Source organism: Bemisia tabaci, chromosome 3 (assembly GCF_918797505.1).
Source record: "Bemisia tabaci chromosome 3, PGI_BMITA_v3".
NCBI lineage: Eukaryota > Metazoa > Arthropoda > Insecta > Hemiptera > Aleyrodidae > Bemisia > Bemisia tabaci.
In genome coordinates this window covers 17,424,702-17,439,332 of record NC_092795.1, presented here as the reverse complement: position 1 = coordinate 17,439,332, position 14,631 = coordinate 17,424,702, and the positions used below count along the sequence as shown (strand labels likewise).

General features: G+C 35.3%; 2 protein-coding genes across 9 annotated transcripts in view; both read left to right on the top strand.

The window, feature by feature from the left end:
• The first annotated feature begins 17 nt into the window (after window positions 1-17).
• On the top strand, window positions 18-11,425 carry LOC109044263 (speckle targeted PIP5K1A-regulated poly(A) polymerase). Of its 8 annotated transcripts, none has more exons than XM_019061892.2 (8): window positions 18-171; window positions 1,668-2,722; window positions 3,480-3,600; window positions 4,167-4,249; window positions 6,167-6,439; window positions 7,043-7,280; window positions 8,103-8,308; window positions 9,042-11,425. In XM_019061892.2, the coding sequence occupies exons 2-8, from the start codon at window positions 1,681-1,683 to the stop codon at window positions 9,416-9,418; spliced, it is 2,340 nt and encodes a 779-aa protein (XP_018917437.2). In that variant the 5' UTR covers window positions 18-171; window positions 1,668-1,680; the 3' UTR covers window positions 9,419-11,425. The 8 variants fall into 8 exon arrangements, with proteins under 8 accessions (XP_018917437.2, XP_018917440.2, XP_072154047.1 ...); XM_019061895.2 differs by having other exon boundaries at window positions 90-230; XM_072297946.1 differs by lacking the exon at window positions 18-171 and adding an exon at window positions 272-371.
• A 977-nt stretch (window positions 11,426-12,402) lies between these two features.
• LOC109044207 (histidine protein methyltransferase 1 homolog) overlaps window positions 12,403-14,631 on the top strand; it is a 39,961-nt gene continuing 37,732 nt past the window's right edge. The window contains exon 1 of the mRNA XM_072297943.1: window positions 12,403-13,085. Within this exon, the coding sequence (XP_072154044.1) occupies window positions 13,028-13,085 (58 nt within the window). The 5' untranslated portion in view covers window positions 12,403-13,027. The remainder of the gene's footprint in view (window positions 13,086-14,631) is intronic.

Sequence of the window (14,631 nt, the reverse complement as noted above, 5' to 3'; positions counted from 1 at the left end):
CCTCCAAGGCTCCAAACTTGACCAGAATCTTGACCAGAATGCCTCTGCCTTTTTTTTTTTTCAAATTGTTTCAAATCGTTCTCTCCTGTTAATCAAGGATTGATTAATTGACATGGAGATCTTCTGTTGATTGTCTGACGAAATTTCCAGTATTTCATGCATTGATCATAGGTATGACTTCAGTATCAAATTATCAATCATTAATTTCTTTATCACATTGCTTGCATTAGGTATGCACCTACTTATTATGTTATGATAAGCATCTGACTAATCACCCGCCAACGCTTGATATCTGTCATGTTCTTGTGTTAGTTAAGATGAACAGCATCATTTTTCATCTTACTCACCGCAAATTTTAATTCTCCTCACGAGTTAGTTCTAATGTCAAGTGCTTCAGTGTCCTTTTCCCGATCTTTCCCAGCTGTTGTTATCATCCAGGGAGTGGGACACAGTGCAGAGAGTCACCCCCTATAGTTATTACCTCCAAGTACAACCAAGTTTTCAGAAAGAGAGGATCCTCAAAGCAGTCCTTTTGTTTTGTGGTATACTGTGAGTTGCTCCAGGATAAGATTGTGAGGAGCTCAAGTATATCCTTAACGACTTTCCAGAGCGAGAGAGCGATGACCTAGAGCTTGCTCATTGTGTAACGGGCCATAAGTGAATTAATCTTAATCAGTCTCATTCAGCAAGTTAAGACACTTGTCATCTGCTATGCTTGGAAAGAGCTCAGTATGTGGAAAACCTACCATTTGAGGAAGCCGTCTGATTATCTTTCTGATAGTCCGTTTCTGAAGTTTCGCCGCAGTAGATAATTTCAGTAACAGCATTATTAAATCAGAATCACAGTGCCCTTTGAAACTTTATAATGTGTTATCCTGCTAGTAAACTAACATCAAATGAAGCGTTAATTCAAATGTCTACCATTTTGTTTCTGCGGTGTGACAGTGTGAAGGAAGTCAACTGAATGCACAGATCAGTCATAGCAAAATCTGCGTACCTGACAGATATTTTTGCATAACACTGACCCTTGTTCAGTTTATCATCTTCCTTAGCATAGCTTAATGTACTAAAAAAAGAAGTCATATTTTTGGGTTCGCGCCCTCTGTCCTGAAACGCCTAACTTACTTACTCATGTACAAGATTTCTCTATGTATGGTAAAATGTATGTTTCATTCTTCATTGGCTCCCTCAATGGCACTTTGGATGGGATCCAGCAGATCCACCATTTTAAATTACATTGACATTTCAAATATTCCTAAAATCAAAAATAACAGATACTGTGTTTCTTCGTAGAACAGCAGTTGAGATAGTACTATTGACTATTGCTGATATTAGGCAGGTTTGACTTTAGTCTCAACATACAATGAGCAAGCTTTGAGGCGGTGATTTATTGAGTCTTTGATACTGAAGTAAGTAGGTTAGTAGAAAAGATAAATATTCTATCATACTTTAAAGTTAACAAATTAAGTTTCTACTAGCTTTTAAAAGGATGTATAGTGAAAACCGTGCATTTTAATATGCTCCTCCCTGCCCTCTCGTTTACAGTTAAATTTAAACTGAGACTTAAATTATTCCAATAACGTATGAAGAAATTTAACAATTAGTTCGTCAAGTTTGCCTGCCTAGCCTCCCTGTGATATAATTATTCTTTTTCCCATTTTTTCCAGTTTCCTATCAAAAATGAGTTCATCACGCAGTACTTCCCCATCAAAAATAGTCCGAATCAGCTACACAGATTCAACAAACGATCTCCAAATTCATCCTGAAAATAACATCTACAAGCTTAATCCTGATCTATTAAGTCGACTGATCATAGGTAAAAAGTTGAAGGATTTAATTGTGCACAGTCGGCAAGACGTGTCCGAAACATGGTCGGACGTTGCATCCAGCAGCTCAGAAGACTCAGCTGATGAAAGTGAACAGAGATCATCCTCTCACCCAGAACAGAACGCTTCACAGCCTTCAGATAATCCAGAATCCTCTTCAAGTAATAACCAATGTACTGACAATCTAGAAAATTCAGGAACAAAAACATGTTCAGAAACAGTCCAAACTGATAGTGTCAGTGTTAGCAATAAGGAAGACATAAGCTCAGTTAATTTGAATAATTTAAATGTATCAAAATCAGAAGTCTTCATAACAGTGCCCCTAAACTCAGAATCTGCTGAGAGATCAAGTAGAGATAGCAGTTTTGTGCATAATCTTTCTCAAAAAAAGAAAGTACCCTTCAAGATTGACAATAACCTGCCTGATAATGAACATCAGAATGTTCTAGGGTTTGAAACTGAAACTGACTTTAAAAAACACAGAGGGTTTAACAAAGAAAAAGAATCGTCTAATAGGGAGAAATCTTCTCTTGAAAGAAAGTCGCATCAGGTTGATAAAAAAAAGAAATTAAGATCCCAGAGGAAGAGAGATCAATCTCGCTTGCAGCTAAAAGTAGATAAAACTAATACATTGGGAAATGACACTGGTGTAGCTTCTGATATTAATAATTGCTTTTCGCGAGCAACTACTAATTCAAAACATTTTTTGGTACCTTATGGTAGTACCGAAGAAAGTTGCTCAGATGATGAAGGGAATTCTGGCAAAGCTGTGCTAAATCACTTAAGAAGCAATCCTGAAGCAGTTAGTCCTAGCACTCCTCTGGCTAATGTTTTGGTTTTTCCTTTAAAGATGGAGCAAAAGACATTTGATGACAGCAATTGGATAAAATGTGTGGGTAAGTAATCTCTAACGTTTAAATGCTCAGTTAAATGCTCACCTTTCCCCATGTCCAAAAGTTTTCCAGGGTCTGGAAAAGGCCAACTGTCAGATGAACCATTCGTATTCATGACCTAAGTTCATTTTGTTATACTTTATGCATCCTGAACTTTTAAATTTTAAGTTTCTCAAAACTTTTTCTTACCAAAGTTGGATTTTTCATATCTAACGTCTCCATTTTCAAGGACTCCCCCCCCCCCCCCTGGAAAACTCTTATTCTTCGGAGAGTTTCATTTCCTTTTACTTCAAAAATTCTGCTAGTGAAACCGTTTCCACACCCCAAAATATAATCGGATTTCTAAAATACTTGGAAACATACTTGTAGATTCTGAGTTAAGCCTTGGAAATTGGTTCTTCTGCTCTTTTTCTTGAAATTCTTGTTGAAAATCACCCTCATATTTCTTATCTATTTTAATGGCAGTGCCTGTGAGTTGATTGCTGACTAAGTCTCTTGCTATGGCCGCAAGGTGAGGTAAAACATAGTCCTATGCATGTAGTATGTAATGTATCAACTTTTGATGGCTTTTCATGCTATCGTAAGTCTAAAAAATCAGCTCTCTGGAGCTCTGGTTTTTTCAAGTAAAAAGTTTCAGCTCACTAGTTTCAGATAAAATCTCTCTCTGGAGGAAAACATGGCACTTATACCAACCTCTGCAGCTTCAATTAGATTGTTCTATCACTCAACTGTTTTTCAGTTATGTTTTTATTAATTGCAGGTGAGGCAGACACGCTGAAATTGTTCGAGACCTTGACTCCAATACTGTCTAATGCGGGGAAAGTGAAACAGTGCCTCACAGATGCATCATCGCCTGCGGCTTATATTCAATTTGAAAACAGGTATGTTTTCGTCAGCCATACATATGGCTCTGTGTGGCCTCTTTGTATGTATATGGTTGTCCTTCATTGTAATTTGCTTAAAGAAGATGTGAGGGTAAGCCAACTGATCAGCAGATATTGGCAAGAAACTGAAACGAACAGACGTTATGAATTTAGATCTTATTAATAGAATCTCCTTCAAAAAAATTCTTGTCATAATTTACTACATATTGATGGTTGAAGTTTCTTAAAAGTATTTTAAGTTTCTTTGTTGTTTTCTCAAACTGTCTCCCAAGTAAGGCTTTAGTTCTCTTAATTGAATGGCAGGGACGGAAAGAATTTTGAATTCTCGAATTTTTGCGATTCCCGAAGAAAGAATCCTTTAGTTTTCTACTTTGAAAGTTTTAAAAAAGTGACCGTGAATAAGAAGAAATATAAAAAAATTCAACATTCTGCCCGAATATGTTAAAAACAGTTTAAAGCATGCCAAATTTTCTCTGCTTTTTTGAAGAAATCCTTAGAGCTATTTTCTGCATCTTTACTTGAAACTTAATTTTTTCTAATTTTAGTTTTTTTCTCCTTTTTAGCGATAGTATGCATAAATTACTTAACGCACACAATAAAGCTGTTAATGTTGGTGAAAAGCCAGGGATGAAGCTCATTAAAATAGGTCAGTAAAATTACAGGCACTTCCATGGTTGTTGTCCTCTTATGTCCGACGAAACATTTTTATCAGGGGTTAATCCTTTCTGTCATTTTTTTTACTTAAGCAGAAAGCTAATAGATATTATGGAATCGTTTCCTCTGAGTCAAAAGAATTCTAACTTTTTAGATGTAATCCTCTCAAAACTCAAGTTATTGCCAAGTATGTATAGTTATTTCAAAAACTCCTCAATGGTATTGCTTGCTCCTTTAGTCTCAAGTCTCAAGTTTTTTTTTTTATCTCTCTGATTGCTCTATCGTACTTGCATGGAAAATATTTTCCCTCCTCTTTTCTCTGTAGTGTGAAGATAATCAAACTTGTTATTTTTTCTCCCTTCTACAAATCCTAATTTTCTTGTACAAAATCATAGATTCTGTCGCAGAAATGAGGAGCCTCTCACAACTGGCTTGCATGGAAGTTTGGATTATCTCAGCCATCTCTGATCCCTTTGTTGTAATTTTATCATATCTCAAAATTAATGAGCGCATTGATAATTGATAAATTTTAACTGCAGACAGAGGCTGGTATCAAGAGCCAAACTCTGCCACCTACCATGCAGGTCACCAAGTACTATTCCTGCAACATTAATTGAATTTATGCTCAGATAACCGTTTTAATTATGCGTTACCGTTATTAATTTATGCGTCTGTAGAAAAAGGGACTCTTAGTAGTGCAGAAAACTTCAGAATTAAGATTTCTCTTGAAGCAATGACCTTTTAAAACCTTTTTCAAAAACTCTTAAAAATCTGTTAAAATGTTCGTATTAGGAAACTATTTTTGGCTATTTTTTTAAGTCAAAACAAGAAGTAAAAGAACCCCGCACAGAGCATGGGGTCAGCGGCTCTCTATGGAAGTCGATGAAACTTTAATAGATTGATATAAAGTTCATAACTAAGGGAAAGCCAAAAAATTAGCTCACTTTTGCGAGTAGAAGCAGAGATATTTGCGGTTGAACCCGGACTATTTTCTGTTTGGCGAAGGTAAATTCTCCGTGTCGCCTTACCTTGCTTGAGCACTTCGGCCAGGAAACCCCCTCTCCCCACCAGGTAACTACGATGTCGCATTGTTTACACTCACTCCTTTCAATAGGACGCTCCGTTGGGGCTGTGTGATATGGAGTTCCCTGCTTTTCGCACCTCTCCCATGCTGGCGCCGCCGGCCGGTTTAATCTGAAATGTAGTTGCTGAAACAGAATTGACAGATGCGGGGAGAGGGAGGGAGTACGGCATTCGCACCGGCCGAGCGCAGAACCACCTATCTTCACGTGAGTGATGTAAGGTCTGATCAAGAATGCCGAACAACGAGAGAAGAGGGGACTCGGAATTATTCCGCCATTCTGCGGCATGATAGAAAATAGTCCGGAATCAATTGCGAATATCTCGGCTTCTACTCACAAAAGTGAGCTAATTTTTTGGCTTTCCCTTAATTATGAACTTTATAGCAATCTATTAAAGTTTCATCGACTTTCATAGAGAGCTGCTGACCCCATGCTCTGTGCGGGGTTTTTTAAGGGAAAAAATGTTTTAAAAAACTCTTAAAATATCACTGTAGTTTTTTAACATTTTTCTTAAACATTTTTAGTGTTGAAATACTACAGTTGATATTTTAAGAGTGTTTTAAACATTTTTTCTTAAATTTTACTTCAAAAATAGCCCAAAAGAGTTTCCTAATATGTGCAAACATTTTGACATTTTTTTAAGAGTTATCTTTTTGAAATTTAAGGGTTTTTTAAAAGTTTTTTAAACATCGTTGCTACTACCACCATCGGCTACCATCGCCTGGAGAAGTGTACAGGTGCCTAGCTAAGAATTTGCCTCAGATTTCCAGTCTCTTTCTCCATCAGCAGCCACACATTAATTTTAATCTTTGCTTTTTTTTGGACAGATCTACTCGGTGGATCCTCTGGACATTTCAGGAGCGAATGTAGTGCTTTAATGAGTGATAAGCGAAAATTCATGGAAATGATTACCTTGTCTGTCAATTCAATGGTAGCCGAGTTGAACTCTTCAACAGCCAAGTCCAGGCGAATGGCGCTCGTAACAAGCATAAAAAAAGCCATCAAAACAGAGTATACCAATTGTGCGGTTTTTGACTTTGGATCTCGAGTATCGGGCCTTGCCTCTGTGAACAGCGATTTTGATTTTTTTGTGGATCTAAGTAAGTGGCATGCTACTGACTTCTTTTGAAGTTAGTATATTCCTTTCAATCCCATAAACTCTGTGACTTCACAAATTTTCATTTCATGCCTGAGTCTTCCGTAGAGATCTCCTCAGCTAATTTCCAAGATTTTCATGTATCGGAAAGTTATTTTCTTATCCAGACTTTTCATTATCATGAAGCACACCGTTTAGAGCGCATAGCACCCTTGATGGGTTATGTTGTGTAACAGCCATGAAGAATCAACCAGTATGCTATAAGTATCTTTACCTAAGAACGTACTCAGTGCAACAGTGATGCAGTGTGCTTGATGTAGATATCGTATACCTTTGAAATTTTTACATGTATCATGAAAGGTTTAAAAATGACAAGCCCAACTAAAAGGTCTAAAAAATTTGTTTGAATCTAAATTTGACATCCAGCTAGAGAAGGAGCTCAGTCGAAAGAATTGCTCAGCTGTATATTTTGCCGTCACCTAGAAATTTCGCCATTTTAGCTCATTTGCATCTAAATTCAGCCTAATGTCCATTTTTGTAGCATGATCAAACCACCAACTATAATGAGACAATATAAGAAAATCTTCCTGTTTTTTGTTGTTAACAGCTGGGCAGATGTACTGGGGCTCTGATGGATACTATGACGAAATAAATTCTAAAAAGGAAACTTGTAAGCACATTTTTAAAATTAAGAAAATTCTGAGGAATAATCAAGAGTTTACCGACATTAAAGCAATTCCGACTGCTCGTGTGCCTATCCTGAAGATTACCCATGTACCAACAGATTCTCATTGCGACTTATCATTCAAGAACGGTCTTTGTGTTGAAAATACAAAACTTATATGGTATGTATTTACTCTTTACTGTTAAAGAAGTAGCGGGCAGGGGTACAGAAAATGCTAAAGCTCACAAGCCTCAGCTTGCAGATGGCGTGAGGATATCTGTGAGTTCGTAAGGGAATTTTTCGATGGAAAAGGTTTTCCTTCCTCAATATTCTTAGCAAGAAATGAGAAAAAATATTGCTAATTTTTTAATATTTTTGCACTTATTCTTACATTTCTGTAAAATAAGAACATTTTGAGGCTGATACTGCTACTAATTTTTAATTTAAAGAACATTCTAGACCTTTGCTAGCTCATAGTTATACTGTCTAAAATCTTGATAACTGAAAAGCTCTTCTTTATAACAGACAGCTTTATATAGACCACTGGGCAGAGTAAGAATTCAAGTGTCACAAAACATCTGCTTCCATCAAAATTTGATGCAAAAATTGTTGAAAATCTCCAAAATCAATGCGTAAATGAGATATCAGTGTTTATGGATTGCATCACAATCACCCAATTCAATCTTCCTTTCTGAGGAGAAAACTAAAATGAAATTAGGTCAAAGTACCCATCAAATACCAACTCATTTTCTTGCTAATAGTGATTTTTGGATTCCATAAAAATTTTCTCTCAGAAATCAGATGCCTTGTATTTGTTAACATATCAAGAAAAATCCAAAACCCAAGCAAATAAAAAAGGAATCGCTTTTCAGTCTTCACTGTCTAAAAGTTTTGGATCAACCATGGATTTTTGGGAGTTCAAGTTGTGTAATCTAATAAACTTTCTTTGAGATTATTCTTTTACCATGTTTGAGATTTTTTTCCTTTTTTTTCTTTGCTTCAGTAAGTACCTAAATATGAATTTCAAAATAAGATGGGTCATAGTTGCCGTGAAGTATTGGGCTCAGGTTTGCGCCCTCGCATCATCTGTTAATTTTACAAATTATGCCTTGACATGGATGGTTCTGTTCTACCTGATGACAAAAAAACTGATTCCACCCGTCTCATGTATGATGGACCTGCAAAGCAAAGATCAACCCTTGATCCAAGGTATTTTATTGCTTCTCTAGAATTAATATGTAATCTGCAATGTCAAATTATTTTTAGAGTTATTCAATTCTCATGTCAAACGTTACAGGAGGAGACAGTGAATTTAACAAATGAGTCTATGATGTGAAAAAGAAAGAAAAATCAAAATACTAAACAACAAACACCAAAACATAAAATAAATCAGGAGCAAAAATGATTTCTTCTAAGAACAATCTAACACAGAAAAATATTGGAGAATAAGCCATACACATAATAATTGAATGGTCATCAAGGGGAAATGTAGATTAAAGCCTCTGCAGTATGAAAGAGAAATAAAAAAATTGAATTCTACTGTTCCTAAATAATATACGCTACTTCTTTTCATTGAACTCAAGGTGTGAAGGGTTACAAATGTACAGGAATAACCACAATGAAACTACAGAAAACACTATGATTTGTGAGAAAAATATCAATAATCTAGGGAATCTTGTATTTTACGGTAATGACAGGTGAAAATTCCAGGCTTGTCTCCCTAAGTGGTTTAAATACTTTACTTATTTTGATATTTTTTATCTTCCGGAAAATGCAGACAAAATTTAAGAAATTGGGAAAGTATTGTGAACTCCAACCTAGAATAATTTTGTAAGAAAAGCAACCAGGGTGTCTTAAGGTTTGAAAATATGATTTATATCAATAAGTGCAACTGACCAACTAAAGCTCTTTTTGTGACAGTGGTATTTTTTTATTGTTTCAGGATGGAAGTATAAAACAACTGATGTTGGTGCTCTAGAAATTTTTGAGAGTGAAGAGAGTCTGCTGCAAGGTTTTTTTGGGTACTATGCCCGTTTTGAATACAATGAATTGGCAATTTGTCCCAGACTTGGCAGAACATTGCCAAAAAATATCATTGTTAACTGTATTGAAAGTAAAATGCCTCCTGAACTCCAAGACTATGTCAGTTATGTTCACCAGAATGCTAACATCTACAAATGTGATGATACCATATGTTGCATTCAAGATCCATTACTTTTAAATCACAATATCACAAAACAAGTAAGCGTGCAGATTTTGAGAGAGTTTAGAAAATATTGTGATATAGCCAACTTAAAGATGTTATCGTGGAATAAGTGATATTATTTTTTAACCAAGTTATACTTTTAGAATTTAGTCTAGGATGATGAATGAAATCACTCTCCTTGTTGGAAAGAATGAAGTGAAATCTTAGAACATATAGTCAGTTCATAGACACCAACAACCGTTCTAATACAAAATGTGTATCAAGGTTACATGCGGTGCTAAGCCATTTTTAGATTGTCAAATAGGGTCTTAAGGAGAATATTTGAAACCCCTCATCATTATTCCAACCGTGTATAATGCATCTAAAGTGATGCCAATTAAGAAAATCCATGCAGATGTAGGGCTAAACTTGGTTTAAGTGGACCAGTTTTTGTTCGTCATCTATTTTTTATTTTTTCCAACTATTTTTATAAGTGACACTATTTAGAAATAGATAGGAAATTGAGAAAAGATAAATCAGCACCTTGGACAAATGTTTTTGAAACTCTTGTTAAACAATGTTTTTAATGTTTTATTATATTACTTCGCAATCATTCATGAACTTTTAAACTTTTTAATTTAGGTTAGGCAAGAAATCTAAGTTTTGAAATTGTGGGACAAACTCAATACTCAAGTGTTTACAACGTTTTGTTGTGTATCTTTCCTTTTTTTTAAGGGTGTCAATTTTCAGCAAGCTATTATGCTTTTGACGTGAGCCTTTTGAGTCTAAGAAAATAAGCTGTTTTGTTGACTAATGTAATCGCAGAACAGTTTTTGATAGAATGCTCAAACAGAGCAAAGCATCAAAAAACAAGAACAAAGTACCTAGTAATATGTACTGCAGCTTAATTTGTTAATTTTTTTTCCATTAAGTATATCCTCGAATTTAGTTCAATTTATGTTTTTGTCACCACTCCAGCTAATGATGCAAGATTCATCATGAAGAAAGAAGTTTAGCTAGTTCCCAGTTGAAGGTCTAATTTTTATCGGAAGATAAGTGCTGGTCTGACCTCTGTCTAATTATATAGACTTTTTATTACAATTTCATTTTATTTCATAGACCTAGATTTTTTAAGAAATCTTTGATATTAAAGTCACAATCTCAAAAAATAGAAGCTAGAGTTTTTTATGAAGTAGAAAAAAAGGTGCTTATTTAGGTGATATACTTGATGAGAGTATATTTCACCATGCACAAAGTAAATTTTGCACAAACAGCTTAAAACTTCATAATGTTTTTAAGAAAAGATTTTACAGTTTTACAAAGCATCAAGAACTAACACGCCGTAACTTATCAACCCCTAAGCACTCAAGAAATGTTGCAGTCATATCATTTTTCAGCCTCTAAGCCTATCCTCAATGTTTTAACGATTTGGCCCGCAGAGACCATAAAAAAGGCGATTCTCAAGTTCAAGTGGCAAAAATCAAAGCCTTCATCTTTGTTTATGCTGAGTATCTGTACATATCCTGTATTTTTGCAGAATGCTGAAGTGTAAAAAGGAGATATTCTAGGTTAATCATTTTCAAGTTGATTGTGGTAAAAGCCGGATGTTAGTCTAATTTTATAAACATTTTAATCATTGAAGAGGTTTCTTTGCCATTATTTGACAAAGAATTATCTTTAATATAATTTGCTGTTACTCCCAGAAAGCTCAAGATGTTCAATTTGTTCAATTTATTTGAATCCCGAAAACATAGTGATATTTTCTTTATTTATTTTTGTATTCATTCACAGCAGCACATTTTGCCCCTGCACGCTGCTCACATTGTTAATACATTGATAGAAACATAGAAAATATTATTGCATGGAAAGGAACATAAGGTAAAGATGTCTGAAAGATAAATATCAACTAACAATTTTGAATAAGTCTCTAGGCATTACATTCAATTCATTTTTCTCATTACAATTGTTTGTAGTATTTGTGCATGTCACCTAGTTCTGTTCCTCAAACTAGAAAGCAGTTATTATGAAATAAAGAACTCAAGGATGTGTTTTAAACAGCAACTTTAAAAACTTAAAACTTGTATGTTTGTTCGTGTGTAAAACTTGTTACTGGCCTAGAATAAAGACTGATAGGAAATGAATCCGTATAATTCATTCAGTTTACATATCCCACGAAATTTTGATAAGGATTCAATCCTATTTGTGTAGCCTGCAAAATTTTATATTATTTGTTCTTCAGGGATGAAAGAGTTTAGTGTCTATCGCCAAGATGGCTAGGTAACCTCTAGCTATTAGGCTGTCCAATGACACAAAACTTCTGCCTCTTCCCTCTATTTCAACATTATGCGAAACAATAAATTACATGATTGAAAAAGCTTTATCCTTGAGCTGTCTACATCAAAACTTTAGTATGATTATTTTATTCATATCTAATCATGCATTAATTATAAAACTATCAAACCATAGATTTTGATCACAGTGTTTGAGTATTTTTGCTCGAAGAAAGGGGAGAAATAAAGTGAAATTTTGTGCAAAAACTATGCTCGGGTTTTCTTCTCAGAAGTAAAATGGCAGGAGATTTGCGAAATTTAGAACACAAGATATGTGGGTTGGTAATTTTGCCGCATGTATCAATACTTATATTTTACAACGATGAGCAAATTTATTCTCAAACATCTACCAAGAGGTACTTTGTTTAGTCATCACACTCCAAGTTTCTTGGCACCAAATGTAATATTTGGGCAGAGATAAATTGTAAGTCACAAGGAAAATTTGTGGGTACAATTTGCCAGCTTTCCTCAGGTAATAATTGATCAACAAACTTACTATCTTTAAATATGAATCATGAAGCAAGTTTTTTCTTGTAATAAAGCAAGGAGGTGGGTACTTAACTTTTCAAATTATTCTCAAAAGCTTGTTTTACTGGAAAGAAACTTTCCTCCTGTTTCCTGCTTTTGCCCAAGAATACCTAGGTAAGGAAACTCTTCCCCTGTTTCCTGCTTTTGCTCCAGAGTATTTCCGATGGCACTGCATCAGGGAAAATGGGCTTTAAGGATGAAATGATAATCAAAGAAAACACCTATATATTACAGCTTAGATGGGTGAATTCCACATGATTTGGCTTTGACTCAACTCTCTAAGATATCCAACATTGACTCTTTTTGAGCGTTATAATAGGTAGATTGATATTTTTGATCACAAATCAGTTCTCCGCTGTACTTACTGAATAATTTAGATTTCCACACCAAGGCATATTTTGCCTGACTCCATTACATTTATCATTTTTACCTTTTATCTTATTTTCTTTGAAGAACAAAAAAAAGGCAAAGAGAAGTAGAGAACAGAGCCTGAGAAGTGGAAGGCCGTGCGTCAAATTAAAATTGCCGCGGTTTCTCTTCTCGAAACGCTCAAAGCGCAACCTAGGGGCGGACAGTGGCACTAGCCCTCGTAGAATTAACCTCACTTTTACAAATGTAAACAAACCCATGTGAGTTTATTCGTTTTAGTTTCGGTCTTTGAAGTTTGAATTTCGAAGTATTTTTCGAATATTTTACGTATTTGCCGTGCAAATAAATTTTCCTTTCTTTTTTCTCGCTTAATACGCTTTTTTCATCTGCATTAATCAATGTCCAAATGCTGATCTTTAGATAGATTCCGACTGTTACAACTTTATGAGTCGCGAGGAGTGCAATTGAGATTACATTGTGCCACCGGAATATCTGCCTCTTGTTTTACTTTGTAACATGTTCAAATTCAATTTTGACGCAGAGGAGTGTGAAGCCAGTGTTGCGGAGATTGCTGGTGAGACTAAATCAATAATTAAATAACTCTGTCAAGTGCATTTCCATAACTGCCACACTCTTAAACAAATGTTTTTCTCCCTCTCAGGAGTTTTCTGTACACATAATTAATCGTTCAAGACTTGAGGGCTCTAAGTCGAAATTTGGATGCCTCCTCTTTATATCCCGAATTAAGTAATGAGCAAAATTCTCGAGTTAGTGGACTCATTGCCAAATGTGAAGCCGAGTATCTCAGATCTTTGTGACAAAAGAGCTGTAGTAGGATGATTATTTCAATGATATGTGTGGTTTGCCCTCGCATTGAGATGTATGAAGTTTCTAAGTTGATATCCAATGCACCATTGCATTGACACTCTCGGCAAAAATGGCAGCCAACCGCCAACTGTCCAGTTTGTACGCTTGCACACTCAAGTGTATTGTGTAGAGGTGTCGTCAGCTAAGTTGACGGTTGTTTACTTTCGGTTTGCAAGTGCCAACGACGAATTTGGGCCTCTGAACAAAGCGGCGTTCTCACTATCTATACTGGAAACATCAGTCTCATGATCGTATTGTAAAAAAACTACTTATCAGTTATGATATGCGACTTTTTTGTGGTTGTGATTTCTATGTGGCTAAAAATTAAAGTGTTACAAGGTTTGAAAGTATTAAAAAACTTATCTAAGCTTGTGTTCTTGCTTCCGAGAGAGCCAGATGTTTTCATGTAGATTGTAGTGACACGAAAACGCCTGCAAACCGAAAGTAAACAACCGTCAACTTAGCTGACGACACCTCTAGTTGAACTGTGGGTGTTACAGCTACTCAAGCCTATTGAGTTTACATTCAGAACTGGCCAAATCGACGGTGAAAGTCGGCAATCACATAACTCGTTTGCGGTGTCTGAAAATCTCCGCCCAATGTCATTTTTTTAAAGGAGAACAAATTGATATTATTTCTTGAAGTTTATGCAGAATTTTCTTCGCATTGAGAAGAAAAATCATGACAGTTTTAAAGAATTGCCGTTGAGTAGTTTTCCATTTAAAAAATAAAGTATGACAAGAAGTCTGCGACGTTGCAAACGGAGTTATGTGATTGCCGACTTTCACCGTCGAAATGTTCATTCTTATGAAGGTGTCCATAAGTTGTCAAACAGCTAAATTGGAAAACGATTTTCTTGGTTTCCATAGCTTTAGCCAAGCTCATACTATCATTTTGACCCAATAGCATACAAAGAAATTATGAAATGACACTTTGCAACGTAAAGACTCTCTGCCTCACTTTACTTAGTTTTTTCAAGCTGCACCAATCATTAATACTGAAAAAATTTTATGTATGTAATTTTCTTCGTGCTCACCTACAAGCATATTCCCAAACAACTTTGCAAGAAAATATCAAGTAATGACTTCCTTTGAAAAAAAAAAAATGAAATTGGATGGGAAATTTTCAAATGCTGCCATTGAGGTACGCAGTTTTGTGATTTTACCTCTGGTATAGAACTGTTGTTCCTTTGCTTGTGTAAAGACAAATCGATCATGATTCCTGATGTCAGTATATCTAATTTGTATCCATTT

What these genes read in the sequence shown, in the direction of transcription:
- LOC109044263 (XM_072297945.1), top strand. An exon ending in CAATTGGATAAAATGTGTGG is followed by an intron (nt 2,723 to 3,479) that starts GTAAGTAATCTC and finishes TATTAATTGCAG; the next exon opens with GTGAGGCAGACACGCTGAAA. An exon ending in AGATCAACCCTTGATCCAAG is followed by an intron (nt 8,309 to 9,041) that starts GTATTTTATTGC and finishes TTATTGTTTCAG; the next exon opens with GATGGAAGTATAAAACAACT.